Source organism: Dendronephthya gigantea, unplaced genomic scaffold (assembly GCF_004324835.1).
Source record: "Dendronephthya gigantea isolate DGI-Jeju-01 unplaced genomic scaffold, DenGig_1.0 000027F, whole genome shotgun sequence".
Lineage (NCBI taxonomy): Eukaryota > Metazoa > Cnidaria > Anthozoa > Malacalcyonacea > Nephtheidae > Dendronephthya > Dendronephthya gigantea.
Genome location: NW_021163037.1, coordinates 90,216 through 104,358, shown reverse-complemented (window position 1 = coordinate 104,358; position 14,143 = coordinate 90,216). Strand labels below are relative to the sequence as shown.

Here is a 14,143-nt window from a genome sequence, read left to right as displayed (position 1 = left end):
AAAGAAGGCGATAAAAGCGACCTCATAGGATGCAGTTGCAATATCACGCAATTCTTTTACAAAAAATCTAAAATGGCAGAGTGGATAATAGATGAATGTCCTGTTGAACAATAATAAATTATCACTACGTCAAAAAAACGAAATATTTACAGGACAATGCACGGAATTCGTTGTCTCGAGATTTGTTAAAAACGTTTCTTTACCAATTTAGCTATAGTTTAGCTACATTTCAGTGTTGTTAACAAGGAAGTCGTCTTTGTTTAAGGTGGCTATTACTTGCGGGATTCCTTGGAGGAGTTGGAGGCAATTTTTATCGTGTGATAAGAAAATAGGAGTCGATATTTCTGCTAACTGCTTGGTAATGGTACCCATGCGACTAGAAATTAAAAAATCCTAATTTTTATTACAGCATCGGTCACAATATTTTTATGATAGTTTGGTAAGTTTGTGATGGAATAGTATGGCGATGTTTTAACGGGGATTGAAGAGCAAAACGATTTGTTATAATATGTGTTGTATATATACCAGATCAACATTGCTAACACTAATACTGAGTAAACATATTAGAACAACAAATTTATGAAACGAGATGCGTGCAAAATGTGGAATTTCGTACCTTCTTACATAAGCAGGTACTTTAATATTCTCACGCTTGAATGGGCCAATAATAGCAACGGACGAATTTACGTAAGATGCTCACCAGACCGTGGCGCCTGATCACACTGGCGATTTTTAACTCAAGTTATTCCGCACCGTACATATAGAGATTTTATTCCAAATTTGTTTCTTCAATATATCTTAATCACGAGCACTGAAGACATCTGTGAAATTAGTCAAATTACACATGAAGATCTGGAGTGAAAATGTCACAGCAAGCGTGCTACAGGGGTCAAATATCCTCTCGTTTTATTTACTTCTTGCAAATTGTTTACCCAATTTTCTTATTTATCTGGATCAAGATTTGCGAAAGCTGATAGAGATTTGCGAAATGCGGGCAGAAAGCGCAGTTTTTTTTAATGACAAACCAAGCCCAAATTTTAAGCCTGACGAAACGTGGAGCTTCTGGTTACGAGACTGAACATGGGCCTGTTTTCATCTTCTTCGGCTTCCCAGAGGCGTAGCTAGGATTTTAGGGAGGGAGGCCAGCAAAAACCTAGGTGGGGCCAGGCCGCCATTGCGACTCGAGACATTCTGGGCAGGATTTTGTGACATTAATGATGGGCAAGTTAACATACAAACGTTTTGTGGCATTGACAGCATAAAAAGGATTCACTTCATTTTCTCAGGAGGGGCCCAAAATTTCACCAGGGGGGGCGACACTCTAACCCCTGCCCTAGCTACGCCTCTTCAAGAATTTTCTTCAGTGTAAACACAGTGTATAATATCAAATCATCAATCATACGAGTTTTTGTCGAATAGCTAGATAATATAAAATTTAAAACACCTAAAATATCATCAAACGTAAATAAAATTGCCGAAAAGTAGAATCCTCTGTGTTCGCCAGGGGGGGATTGACTCATGTCTGTGCTCATGTAGTCATTAAGATTTACAAATTACAAACACGAATTAATAAAACTCTGATTAAAATTGAAACACGTAGTTCATGTAGTCTGACAACATTTACAGGCGAATTCAAGGTAAGATCATGTTATAGTTTTATTTAAGAACGTGACATACAAAATAGCACATCCCTTTATTTTAACGTACGGTTCGTGTGCAATCATTGCAAATATATTACACATAAAAGAAGCCTCAATCAGTATATACCTCAATCAGGATTTTGCGTTGTGCCTTTGCGCTTTGTGGAGGTTTTCCCTGGATTTTATGGTACAATTTAATATATTCTAAGATTTACTTTTTACTGTTGTTGATAATAGACCAATCAATATGGTAATATATACTTAAAATTCCCACACAGGCTTCATTTTTATACAAACACCCCACTCAAGCAATGATAGCCTGGATCCACCTTTATATGCTACAAAATAATAAATATACCACATCTTGTATGCAAATTCAATCAAATATATAATTTTTTTTGTGTTACTCAAGTTGTGTTACAACAGTCATTGCTCTGATTTCAAAGTCATGAGAACCATTCTATCCTACCTGAGGCCATAGTTTACTTATTATTATTATTGTTTTGTCTGGTGATGGAATTCTTTCCAATTTTAAAAGCAGAACCTTATGTACCTATATGAGTAAATCATTATTCCGACGATTCCTAGCTGTTTCTAGGCATTTGAATGGCCATGGATATCTGTATATTTTATCAATAATTTCTTAGCTGGGGAACAATCAGACAAACCACTGTTCTTAGAAGATCAATTTTGTTCAGTTGTTTTTTTTCTTATATAGAAAGTATTCAAATAACTATGTTTGCAGAAGTAGTAATATCACTACTCCTAGTTTGGCTTGTTTGGTTCTGTATAACCACCTATCTGGAAAGAAGAACACTCCCACCTGGACCATTCCCATTTCCATGGATTGGGAACCTACCAGTCTTACTAACAAACCCAGTCAATCCAATGAGAATACTGAGGCAGAAGTATGGGGATATTTTTACATTAACATTTGTCACAGGAAATACTGTTTTTTTGAACAACGCCACTCTCATGCAAGAAGCTAGGCTTACAAGAAAAGACGACATATTAGGCATTTTGAGTGAATACTTTTATCCAATAAATATCATTGTGGGTTCAAATGACTTAGTGTATGCTGACTATGGTACAGTATATTTGTTTCGTAGGAAAGTATTCATGTCAGCTATGCATGTGTTCGGAACAGGAATTGAGAAAGCAGAAGAGAAAGTAGGGTTTGCTGTAAGATCTGCTCTTGAAAGAATTGAATCACTGAACGGCCAACCGTTCTCAGCAAAGGACCTTGCAGCATCCGCAATTCTCATTCAGCTTTGGGAATGGATCACGTCCAAAAAAGTATCCTTTGATGATCCAACTATTACATCCTTATTCGAGTTTCGTGATATACTTGTAAAACAAAGCTGGCAAAGTGCCCTGTACGAACTATTGCCATTTCAGTCTTACCTTCCCACAGAGTTTAATCGAAACATAAAACGAGCTCAAAGGATTAAGGACATGATATTTCCTCCGGAGTTTAAAACCCACATGGAGTCATACGTCCCAGGTGTTATACGTGACATGACGGATAGTTTTATTAGTGCGTATGAAAAAGAGATCGCGAAGGAGAATGCCAAGGATATTGGATCTATAAATGATATCCCCGGTTTAATGTTGGACGTTGCTTTGGGTGGTTCGGATACAACATCTGCAACTATTGCATGGTTCATTTTGTACATGGTCTTATATCCAGACATTCAGGCAAAACTCCATGCCGAACTTGATCAAGTGGTGGGTAATGAGCGCTTGCCGTGCTGGGAGGATGCTAAGGACATGCATTATCTCCAGGCGACTTTATGCGAAGTTCTTCGAAGGTCGACCCCGATCCCAGCAGCACGTGCAAATGCTATCCGTGATGTAACACTTGGCGGTTACCGAATTCCCAAGGGAACGTTGGTGGTGTTTAATTTAAGTGAAATTCATCTGGACAAGCGTGAATGGCCTCAGCCTGACGAATTTATTCCAGAACGATTTCTCAATGGTGATGGTAATTTTGTTGGTTGGACCTCATTTCATGCTTTTATGCCATTCAGTCTTGGCCGCAGAAAATGTGCCGGCATGAGATTTGCGAAGATCATGATGTTTACATTTACAGCTGCAATGTTACACCATTTCAAGTTCGAGCTACCCTACGGTGTAGAGAAACCAAGCAGCGAGCCTCCAGGGTTGCAAATAATTACATCCCCAAATGACTTTGAAGTTGTTGCAAAGAAACGGTGTTAATTAGTTACATATAAGTATAAGAGGAATTTTTCAAATATGTATGCTTACATGAGAAATTAAAATTGAATTCTTGCAAAATAATTATAGTGAGTTTGGTGACTATGTTGAGGGGAGTCAAGTGGATATTCAGAATTATTACCCAAGATTATTATAGGCAACCACCAATCTCATAAATGATGTCAAATGCAGAATGCAAATGTCTCATGACATTTGATTGGCTGTGCAAAAATGCAAGTGTACAGTCTATATAGCGTTTTGATGAAGCACATAGTATACAATACAAACACAGGAACTTGCTGGGAAAAATGCAGTGGAAGTTGGTATTATCATGTATACCACTGACTCTGCCAAGCAAGAACAGGTCATATGTCTGTATTTATTAAATTTGCACCATTTCAATTAAGCTGCAAAATATCCAAATTTGCAGTGAGGTTTTGTGAACTTGAAACATGGATATTTCAAATAGGTCCCCAATAGGCCACTATGGATTTGCATCTGAGTAATACAGTATGTTTGCAATCTATTTTTTTCCATCTATTATTAATTTTCTAGAATTGAGCCCTACCATTGTACAATGATGCTATCTTCAACGAGTTCAAACAGTGCCTCCTTTCCCGATCTCTTTGCAAGATCCAAAGCAGTCTCATTCTGACAGTTAACAATTTTAGGATCAAGCTTTTTGTCCGTTAAAAGGACTTGCAATAGCGAGTTATCTCTTGTGTATGTTGCAGCAAGGTGTAGTGGTGTTTGACCTCCTGATGTTTGAGCATTAATATCTGCATGATTTTGTAAAAGGACAGATGCAACTTCAGTTTGATCTAAACAATTTCCAAATTTTTTTATCAGTCTGTTTCTGAATTTGGAAACAAAAATAGAAAATCTTATCAAAATTCAGTCAATATCTCAAATGCTGAAATGTTTTGTGCTAAATGTATGAGAAGGTAAAGAATCTGCATGTAAGACCTGCCTATTCAGTTTGTATGTAATACTCTCATTTTTCAGACTGTTCCAGGATACAGTCCACTGCTATATTCAGATCTAGCTGAGACTAGCTCGAGCACAAAGTCCCTGTCTGGGTGGGGAAAAAGGGAGAGTCATTGAAAATATGGAACAAATCTCATACCAATAGTGCTCCCTAAATTCACTTACCCCAACGACAAGCACAGTGTAATGGTTGCCACATATTTTCAGTCAAACTACAAATATCTGCACCATGGTTTAACAAAACTTTTACCATATCAACATGTCCATTATATGACGCTCTATGCAGTGCAGAATACCCATCAAAATCTTTACAGTTAATCAAACTTTCGTTTTTTTCTAACATCTTTAAAACAGAATCAACTCTGCCTTTTTCTGCTGCTTTCAAGAACACTTTTGAAGTGCATTGATCTTCAGTCAATTCCTCAGTGTCTGAGTTTGTGTCGTTTTCTAAATCCTCCCGTATATATTGATATAAAGATTCACTCCCTTCAGGAAGAAAGCAAGCTGGATCATTGATCTGATCATTATATAAGGCATTGATGTTACCTGCGCTTGCCATGACAGGCGTTTGTTGCAGGTTCAACAAAAATGAGACTATATTTCATTTATTTTGACCGCCATCTTGGAGCCAAATTTTCCGCGAATTATTTCCCGCCAATTTTTTTTGTTTAAATTTTTCGCGGCAAATGTTTCAGACGATGACTTCAAGGGTAAAAAACTGCTATGGTCAGTCTGGGATTAGATTAATTTGGAGCTTTATAAGCGTTTTTCGCTCACTTTTATCGCCACTTTTAACTGCTTTAACTCAAAACTGACTTAATTTGCTTTACACGCTTATTTTTGTAGGGTCTTCTTTTTCCGTGGCAATGTTTAGGACAAGTAAACTCAACTGTTTTATGGTAAGTTGTCAAAGTTGACCATAGCGGTCAACATGGTAACGCAGCCCAAACCAAAATGCAGGGCGAAACATCCGAAACTGATCACACCAAAAAACGGCACTTTTTCTATAGTGCTATCTGCCAAGTAGAAAATACCTGGCACTCATACTTCACAAAAAAATGAGTTAAATCACTATGCAATACTCATGGACAAGTGTCAATCTGTGGCTTACAAATAAACAGCTGAGCAGTGGGCTCAATGCGTCAATTTGCAGGAAGTACATTTCAAATAAATCTTTCAGTTTCGGATGTTTCGCTCTGTTTCCAGCCTCAAGGTCTGTAAAGACTGTATAGCAGGCCGAACACGACAAGCACACGTTTAGAACATGCGAGAGATTCACCTTGCAGACAAGTTTTTCTCGCGTGCCAATTGGTAGCTCATTCCTGCTCACAGGAATTTTATTTACATAGTCTTAGCAGGTGTAAAATATCACAGGGTCAGCGAAATAAAAATGCAATTAATTAAACAATTCACTTCCGCCTACTGAAGTCTTGAACAGCAATGAGTTTTAAACAGTTGGGTGGCTTTCTTTTGCTCGTTGTTCTTTCGCAATCTGAAGCTGTGTGTAATAACTCACTAGATTGCTCTTTGAACGGGGACTGTGTGAAGGGAGTATGCGCATGTGACTATGCATGGACTGGGGAAGAGTGCAATAAAATGGACATTCTTCCGATGAATAAAAATGCTGGTTATCACAATCACACTGCTGGTGCATCTTGGGGTGGACTACCTATTCACGTTGATGGTAAATGGCACTTGTTCGTGTCTCAAATGGTCAATAACTGTTCTTTGGAATATTATGGTACAAACAGCGAAATAATACGCGCAGAGTCCAAATTTCCAGGAGGTCCTTTTGTTTACGCAGAGACCGCGGTGCCCGTGTTTGCTCATAACCCAACAATACGTACCACAAGTGATGCAACATTTCTGCTTTATATGATAGGAAATGGCTTAAGCATAGACGAGCCAGTTAATTGTAGCATGAGAGAGAAAGCTAACACGAGGAAACTTTTTACAAAATACAAGAGAAACTCAGGTGCTGGATCAAGTGACATTCACATTGCATACTCCAGCAGCGTTTACGGACCGTGGAGTATAATCCCTGTGACTTTCACAAACCCGCACGAGTCCGCCGTACTTGATTGTGCTTGGACAAATCCTTCTCCAGTTATCTTCAGAAATAACAGTGTTTTATTGGCATTTACCGCAGGGTATTGCCACGATCGAATCGAGGCCATAGGTATCGCATATGCGTCTCACTGGAAAGGCCCGTATACAATCAAAACGCTTGAACCTATTTTTCCCCAACCTAGTTTCTGTCTCAGTCATCAACAATACGAGGACCCATTCCTCTGGCGGACGTCGCGCGGTTTCCATATCTTGTTGCATGGCATGTGTCCTACAGGTGTATTTAACTCCAAGTACGCATATTCGCCTGATGGCATTCACTGGACTGTTTCGCCGATAGACCCTTATATCTATTTTGTACAATACGAAGACGGATCTGAAGCAGTGTTCCTGCGATGCGAAAGACCACAGCTGTTGTTTAACGACGAAGGTCAAGCGATCTATCTATTCACTGGAGTAAAACCTCTGTTAGGGCACGAGTATACGATTGCGCGACCATTAGTATAAAGTAACTTCTGATGACCCATAGCATGCAGATGATTAATAGGGAATATCTTATCTATCGAACACCTACTCGTAATAATGGCTGTTCTAAACGGTTTAATAATTAGCTACTATGGTTTAATAAACTTTTTGACAAATTGTGGTTACCACGTAGATTGTAAATAAAATTACGGACGTCGACGATTTCAATAGATTCAACCTCTATAGCCCAAAAATTAACAAGGGTTTTCATCTCGTTTTGACGACTTGCGTAACAAATAAAACGGTCGTTTTCTAATTTTAAAATTTCATGCAAAGCCTTTATAGGTATCAGTGCTAACACATCCTTTGGAATACTTATAAATGGTCGGTAATTTGGTCGGGGAAATAAATAATGATCTAAATATTCTACACTGATTAGTTCGTTTCTACGGTTGCTTCGTTAATATCTTGGCTAAGATTAACTTCAGCTTGCTCGTTAACTTCGTTAATTGTCGGCTGTGCATTTGAAGGATTGTCTAGTAAACGAATCCTTTCATTCTGGTTCTGTGTTTTACGCGGCATAGTACGCAATACGGTGTCTTTAACGCTTCTCCCAACAACACGAACATGGTTGGTCATGTCTTGTCTGACATCAGACATGTCAAACATCGAACGAAACGAAGCCCAGCATGGGTATGATGGTGCGTTTGGATCCACGAATGGTGTGTGAGAGAACACGTAATAATGAGCGACGGCAGCAATGAACATTTCCACACAGATGCAAAAATTCTGCAACAACAAAAAACAACCACCAAACTTATCGCTCTTGCGATATGCCGTATAACAATAAAAGTAGTCCGCCATACTGGGTGGCAAAAGATTTTTCAAGCGATTGCTACAGAGCCTGGGAACTTTATGACCGGTCTGAAGTAGCTGACATGCATACAACATGCATACAGCATGTATCCCAGTGCTACGATCTCAGTTGAATTCTACATATTCGTTTGCCCCTAAATAACTGTACATTGCAAGGCTTGCTGTTTTATAGAACTAGGGATAGATTATGCTGTTGAATTCGACAAACAGGTAACTACCGTTCGCACTTTATGCACTTAAATAGAAAAATGGTTAGAAGTTTATTAAATTGCAATATAGCTGAAGAAAGAGCTTGGTAGTCACACATTTGACTTATTTTCACCCTCAGGAGCAAGCCCTACTAAACGAGTTGTGAATGAGATGCCATTACCTGAATGCCTGTTGAAACATCTTCAACATCTTTAAATTCCCAAGTTTTTTCTCCAGAAATTACACCAGCCTATATACGAAGAAAATTCCATGTAAATGGCTCATCATTATTCTCTCCTTATTTTATACATGCAAGTATCTTTATTTACACTTTCACTGAGTAATGAAGACTATAAAGTGAGGGGCGGGGGTAATGATATGTAATCATAGCGATGGAATTGCCGGGAGGAATGTAGTAAAGATGCCAATTTCATTTTGCGTCTCGCTATGTTAGCGCTGATATTTATATATAGAGGTCATCATCGCTGAATCATGTCTCGTGTCGCAGAAATATTAAAAAGTTGTTTATACCACGCATGTCTACCGTGCAGACCGTATTGGATTGAAAAACGTTCCAGAGACAAAAAAATGATCTCATGCAGGACACAAATCCGGTGTTTATTTATCCGAATTTAGCATACCCACCTTAACTAAGATTCCAATAAGGGCCGCCTGCCTGTAATTAAAAAAAGCGCATCAATTACAAACCAAAAATGACGGAAAGGAAAAAGACAATATTTTGACATACCAAAAAGTGGCAAACACAACCATTTTTATACACAAGAACTTTCCAAATGGTTTTATTGGTTGAAGTTCTTTGTGAGTCGCTTTGTAAAATAATACTAGACAATAAAGGGCCCACTATAGAAAAAATAAAACAGGACATAAATTGCAGAGAATACGATAGGGAAATGGCTTTGTGATTAGTGGTTCTAAGGGTCCATTTAGGCATTAAAATCGGCATTTTACGATATAAACAAGATTGTGGCGTCAGCACTCGTTTTCATTTGTCAGAATGATAATCGCATACGCCTTGTTTTCATTTGTCAGAATGATAATCGCATACAACTAATCGTATAGTGTAAATAGGCCTTAACAGTAAGGCAATAAAAAACATGTAAAAATGTGTTCCTGAAGAATGAAACTACACTAATCTCTTTGTACAGCCTAGACATCCTCCAATAGGAAAGTTGTCAAATTACCACTATACTGTACAATGACGAAAATTCTTAAAGTGGAGAAAGTGGGAAAGGGGGGTTGTCGGGATTCTTTTGAACGACTCTAATCGAGAAGTGTATATACGATTATTTATATGAAATTGTTAGCTACATCTGATCTTTAAGACTACGTATACTACAGTATACCCTTGCTGGCCTAGAAAGAATGGATTACTGTTTTTTCTGACTACGGTGTTATATCTATGAAACGTTCAACATACCATTTGTGAGAAATTTGTTATAACAACTATATATGACCAAGCAGACTTAAAGTCAAAATTTCCCTCATTGTAATGACCTGATAGTTCAGTAACGCTGGGAAACGTAAATTATAGAGCAATTAGAGCAACAACGCACAACGAAAAGACGTTTAAATTCAGGTAAATTCTTTCAAGGGTGTACTTACAAGGCAACAAATGTTGAGAGGAGTCTAACTACAGTATACGAGATTACACCATGCTTACAATTCTCGATAAACTCTCTATGAAGGAAAATATATCGAACATATAATAAAATATTTTATAAGAGAAACCAACGGCGTCCGGGGAGTCTGTCTAATCTGGTCTGTCAAAACCAGGTTTGTATGAATTTTTGGGAGTCATATAAGAAGTACAGTAATCCCGAAAGACACTAGATTCTAATGAATAGGTCAATTCGGTCACTTTCTAAGCTACACACGCGACTCTCCTCTTAATAAAAAAACATTTGTAACCTACTTTCCCATTTGCCAATCGGGCAGGCAACAAACGGGAAACAGATGATGAACTTGTGGCTTTGCTTCCATAACACGGTCAAAGTCCGCGTACTCAGCATAGAGATAACTGAGCAAATATGCCAGAAATGACAAAATAACGAACGCCTCGTAACATTCACGAATACTGTCCAAGTAAATAGCTCCTGAAGGAAATCTGAGGGCTAACCACTAAATAAAAATATGAAAAAATATGAAGAGAACTCCGGAATGTATAAAAAAGAAATTTAGTAATGTAACACTTTTTTAATATTTATATTTTGCAAACTTAATTTTTTGCACTAAAAGGTTCATGCATAATACAAGATTCCGGCTGCAATAAAAAAGTCTATTTGTCACACTTTAAACTAGGAGAGCATAACTGAGCACTGGACTAGAAAAGTATTATTGGACCAGAGCAATTAAGTCTTGAACAATGCCATTGGGCCGAACAAATTGAGATTTCCCTCGAGTGTTCATGCAGCCACTCGTAAGTGCGTATCAATTCCAAATAACAAAACTAACATCTGGTACTTTTTGTGGTTTTGTGAACATAATCGATCTTAACAATTACGGCTGCTATAAATGTAAAAACAAACACGAATCTGTCCAATGACGTTCAGACAATGTAATTTCAGCATGCCAACAGATGTAACTAATTTTGTGGCGGGAGTCAACCCGTTGAAAATTTATTTTATCACACTGTTAGCTGTATGTGAATAGATATTGCTCATGATGTAGAATGATATATAATAAACATATTGTAACCTAATTAACATACAGATGCAAATAAACTTGTGAGTTAAATCATATTGATTGTAGGCAAAACATTGTTGTATTTGTGAATGAGTCCTTTTTGGGAGATTTCTGTAATACAGTAAATTGTAACAATGCATCTTCCAGCAGAAACGCTAGGTTGTCATGAAAAATGTGGTAACTCCCTATAGGAGTTAATACTAGAAGATTTATATTATATCTTGCTGTGTCAGATTTTAATCTGAACTTTATTTTTCATATCTTTGAGAATGTTTCTGTCGATCTCTATATATGTATTCTTTTCTATAGGTAATATGCCTATGGCATTGAGACGGTTAGTGGAGTTTCCATGCATATACATGTACTAGTATTGGTACTACTAAATTGCAAATCCACCCTCCCCCAAATCAACACTATCAAAACATTTATTCAGAACAACATGTTTGCCTCACATGACTATCAGCAAACAGAAAACCAAAAAATCACACTCCATGCCCACAAAAGTCACATCTTCAAAATTTAGATGTTTCAAAATTTAGTAGAAATTTAGAGGTATTAAATATAAATATTTAGGGTGTGATGTGCATCCCCCAGAAAAAATTCTAGCAGAGAAACTCATTTCCTCCATTTATTATACAAACAACGTACTATAATATAAACAATAATCATGCTAACTTAACCTTAACTGATGTTGCTAGTTTATTTTTATTGGTTTGGGCCGTTGAAATTCATCTGAAATGAAAATCAAATACTTACACTGGAAATAGAATATATTGGTACCATCCAAAGGATTCTAATGAAATCAACAAAGAATTAGAATGTTAAAAGCATATTTGTAAGAAAATCTTATCAATTAGCACATTACAAATTACTTAAAAAGTAATGAACCTTGTACGGCCAAGATAGTAAGTACAAAACTACAAATTGACAAATTCAGTGGGATACTAAAAGTACTGAGCATTAAAACTCAAAGATTTAGGTGTGGCATATATTAAGCTATTTTGTGCGATCTTAAGGGAGGTGCGCACCAATTTCAAACAGAGGGACTTTCAAACAGAGGGAGGAGGATCCCCTTACATAATTTCCAAAATTTCAATACTTGAACTTCCACCCTTCCAGTAACCCCTCTGTAAATCATTAAAAATGTTATTACATACCTGAAAAGCTTTTATTTTGGGGGATGGCAAGGTAAACATTAGTAATGTGAGAGGTTTTTAGATAAGGAAGTATAAATTGACCCAAAATATACATCATCAGATATCTACTTGGAAAATTCATACAAGAAAAAAAATTGCACAGATGGGTGCAAATAAGCCTTTTAGGGCTTTTTTGTATTGGCCTTTGGATCTCATATCCTGCACTGCTTACGACTAAAAGTAGGGAGTGCACATCTGCAACCTTTAGTCAATAATTTATGGGGAGTTAATCTGAACATCAAATTTACACTCATAATAATTAGTAACAAAATAATTTCACAGATTTTTCAGCCACTGCCAAGATATATATTGTAGGCCAATTTCCATGACACGCAAAAACGTTTTTGACCTGTACCCATGCTCATAATATAAATTGACCTTGCCAGTCAGTATAAGCGTTTCAGGAGTGTCATAATAATCCTCGGATGTATATTTTATATAAAGTGCGTCAATAAAATTCGAAACTGCTCAGCAAAAGTGTTGAACCAGACGGAATCTAACCATTTATTCATTCCAAAAACGTTTGAGATATATCGAAGCAAGTTGATGTACTTAAAATTATTCAAGGAAACGTTTTATATAGATCACGGGCTGGGCGGAGAGGGTTTTGTACAGACTGTATTTATGTTTTAATATCACTTTCAAAATTAAATACGTAATAATAAAAACAAAACTTGAATACGTATTGACAGAGCAATTCACATCACAAGGGCTTGATAAGCATGATCTTTGATCTAGTCTAGCTCTAAAATCGAGATTACAGTATTATATTTTTATATTGTATTTTTATACAAAAAAACACAGTCAACTTTTAACATTCGACAACATAAATGTAGTTGTTTTCACATTACCTAAGAATATATCTTTGCAGATGAGGTTTTGTGTAGTTGAGCAGATGTTGTATTATACCGGCGAATGCAAACCCGATTGTGAAGAACACAAATATAGCGCCAATAAACCAAGCTTGTGTATGAGTTTGTGCTCTTCTGTTGTGCAGCTCCCAAATACATAGCGGAACTGAAATACACAACAATAAAATGTAAACAACGACGGCCAGTGGCTTCAGCCAAACTCGCCAGTTACTACAGCAAGGGGGTAACGCCATATCATCTTCCCAATCTGACAATCTTGCCAAACAACTTTAAAAGCTGGTTAAAAATTTATTTATTTTTATCTCAAGACCGCCATATTTAATTGGAATAGATCAGTGAATCAGAGATCACTTAAGGTGGCTCCCTGCAATTTTGGAAATATGGAAAATTCGCATTGGCGCTAGGTGAGCTAGGTGAATCATTTAAAGTTTTCCGACGTACACGCGCCAGCACGTGAATCCTAAAAGCTTAAAACCTTCTAAGTTGTTGTAGAATTGATACAAAAATAAAACCTCAATTTTGTGCACTAAATGACAACAACAAATCGACTGCAAAAATTGCAGAGGTCTATAAGTCCCAACGTATGTATTCCAATACTCTGCATGGGACCTATATTGCAGGAAGAAATTTTACATGCCATGCTGGCCCATGCATGTCAGAGAACGAATCATAAGTCCAAATGCATATGCCCATATTCCGGTACATTCGACCATGGACAATTTCAGACTGCTAGAATGTTGGTTAATAATTATATTGTTCTATATTATATGCTGTTCCTTTTCTATTTAGCAAGAAATCCTCTGCCTAAAACGTATAAACTTACAATTTTCCATATTTCACAAATTCAAATTGTAGGGAGCCACCTTAATGATCCGCCGAAAATCACAGATCGCGGGCACGCAAAAATTTCGTTGTGTTGTTCATAGAGATT

At 37.1% G+C, this 14,143-nt stretch overlaps 3 protein-coding genes across 4 annotated transcripts; 1 reads left to right on the top strand and 2 right to left on the bottom strand.

Annotated features, from left to right (window-relative positions):
- Positions 1-11: 11 nt before the first annotated feature.
- LOC114523337 (ankyrin repeat domain-containing protein 49-like) lies at positions 12-5,473 on the bottom strand. 2 transcript variants are annotated; one of them, XM_028544229.1, is made up of 3 exons: positions 5,010-5,473; positions 4,426-4,678; positions 12-67 (listed from the first exon to the last, which is right to left on the bottom strand). In XM_028544229.1, coding segments are annotated over exons 1-3 (648 nt in total). In that variant the 5' UTR covers positions 5,404-5,473; the 3' UTR covers positions 12-66. The 2 variants fall into 2 exon arrangements, with proteins under 2 accessions (XP_028400030.1, XP_028400029.1); XM_028544228.1 differs by lacking the exon at positions 12-67 and having other exon boundaries at positions 3,930-4,678.
- On the top strand, positions 1,551-3,938 carry LOC114523330 (cytochrome P450 2C31-like). The gene is made up of 2 exons (XM_028544218.1): positions 1,551-1,637; positions 2,359-3,938. The coding sequence occupies exon 2, from the start codon at positions 2,376-2,378 to the stop codon at positions 3,858-3,860; it is 1,485 nt and encodes a 494-aa protein (XP_028400019.1). The 5' UTR covers positions 1,551-1,637; positions 2,359-2,375; the 3' UTR covers positions 3,861-3,938.
- A 2,020-nt stretch (positions 5,474-7,493) lies between the features above and the next one.
- LOC114523331 (transmembrane protein 184C-like) lies at positions 7,494-13,529 on the bottom strand. The gene is made up of 9 exons (XM_028544219.1): positions 13,192-13,529; positions 11,901-11,937; positions 10,375-10,580; positions 10,065-10,139; positions 9,880-9,973; positions 9,190-9,302; positions 9,087-9,117; positions 8,623-8,691; positions 7,494-8,165 (listed from the first exon to the last, which is right to left on the bottom strand). Exons 1-9 carry the CDS (start codon positions 13,443-13,445, stop codon positions 7,812-7,814), a joined length of 1,233 nt encoding a protein of 410 aa, XP_028400020.1. The 5' UTR covers positions 13,446-13,529; the 3' UTR covers positions 7,494-7,811.
- Positions 13,530-14,143: the final 614 nt, after the last annotated feature.

Coding starts and splice junctions, on each gene's coding strand:
- LOC114523330 (XM_028544218.1), top strand. CDS start 2,376: ATGTTTGCAGAAGTAGTAATATCACTACTCCTAGTTTGGCTTGTTTGG.
- LOC114523337 (XM_028544228.1), bottom strand. CDS start 5,403: ATGGCAAGCGCAGGTAACATCAATGCCTTATATAATGATCAGATCAAT. Junction 4,679..5,009: donor ACACTGTGCTTGTCGTTGGG/GTAAGTGAATTT, acceptor GAAATTGTTTAG/ATCAAACTGAAGTTGCATCT.
- LOC114523331 (XM_028544219.1), bottom strand. CDS start 13,445: ATGGCGTTACCCCCTTGCTGTAGTAACTGGCGAGTTTGGCTGAAGCCA. Junction 9,974..10,064: donor CTCTCAACATTTGTTGCCTT/GTAAGTACACCC, acceptor TACGTTTCCCAG/CGTTACTGAACTATCAGGTC. Junction 8,692..9,086: donor TTATTGGAATCTTAGTTAAG/GTGGGTATGCTA, acceptor CTTCGTATATAG/GCTGGTGTAATTTCTGGAGA.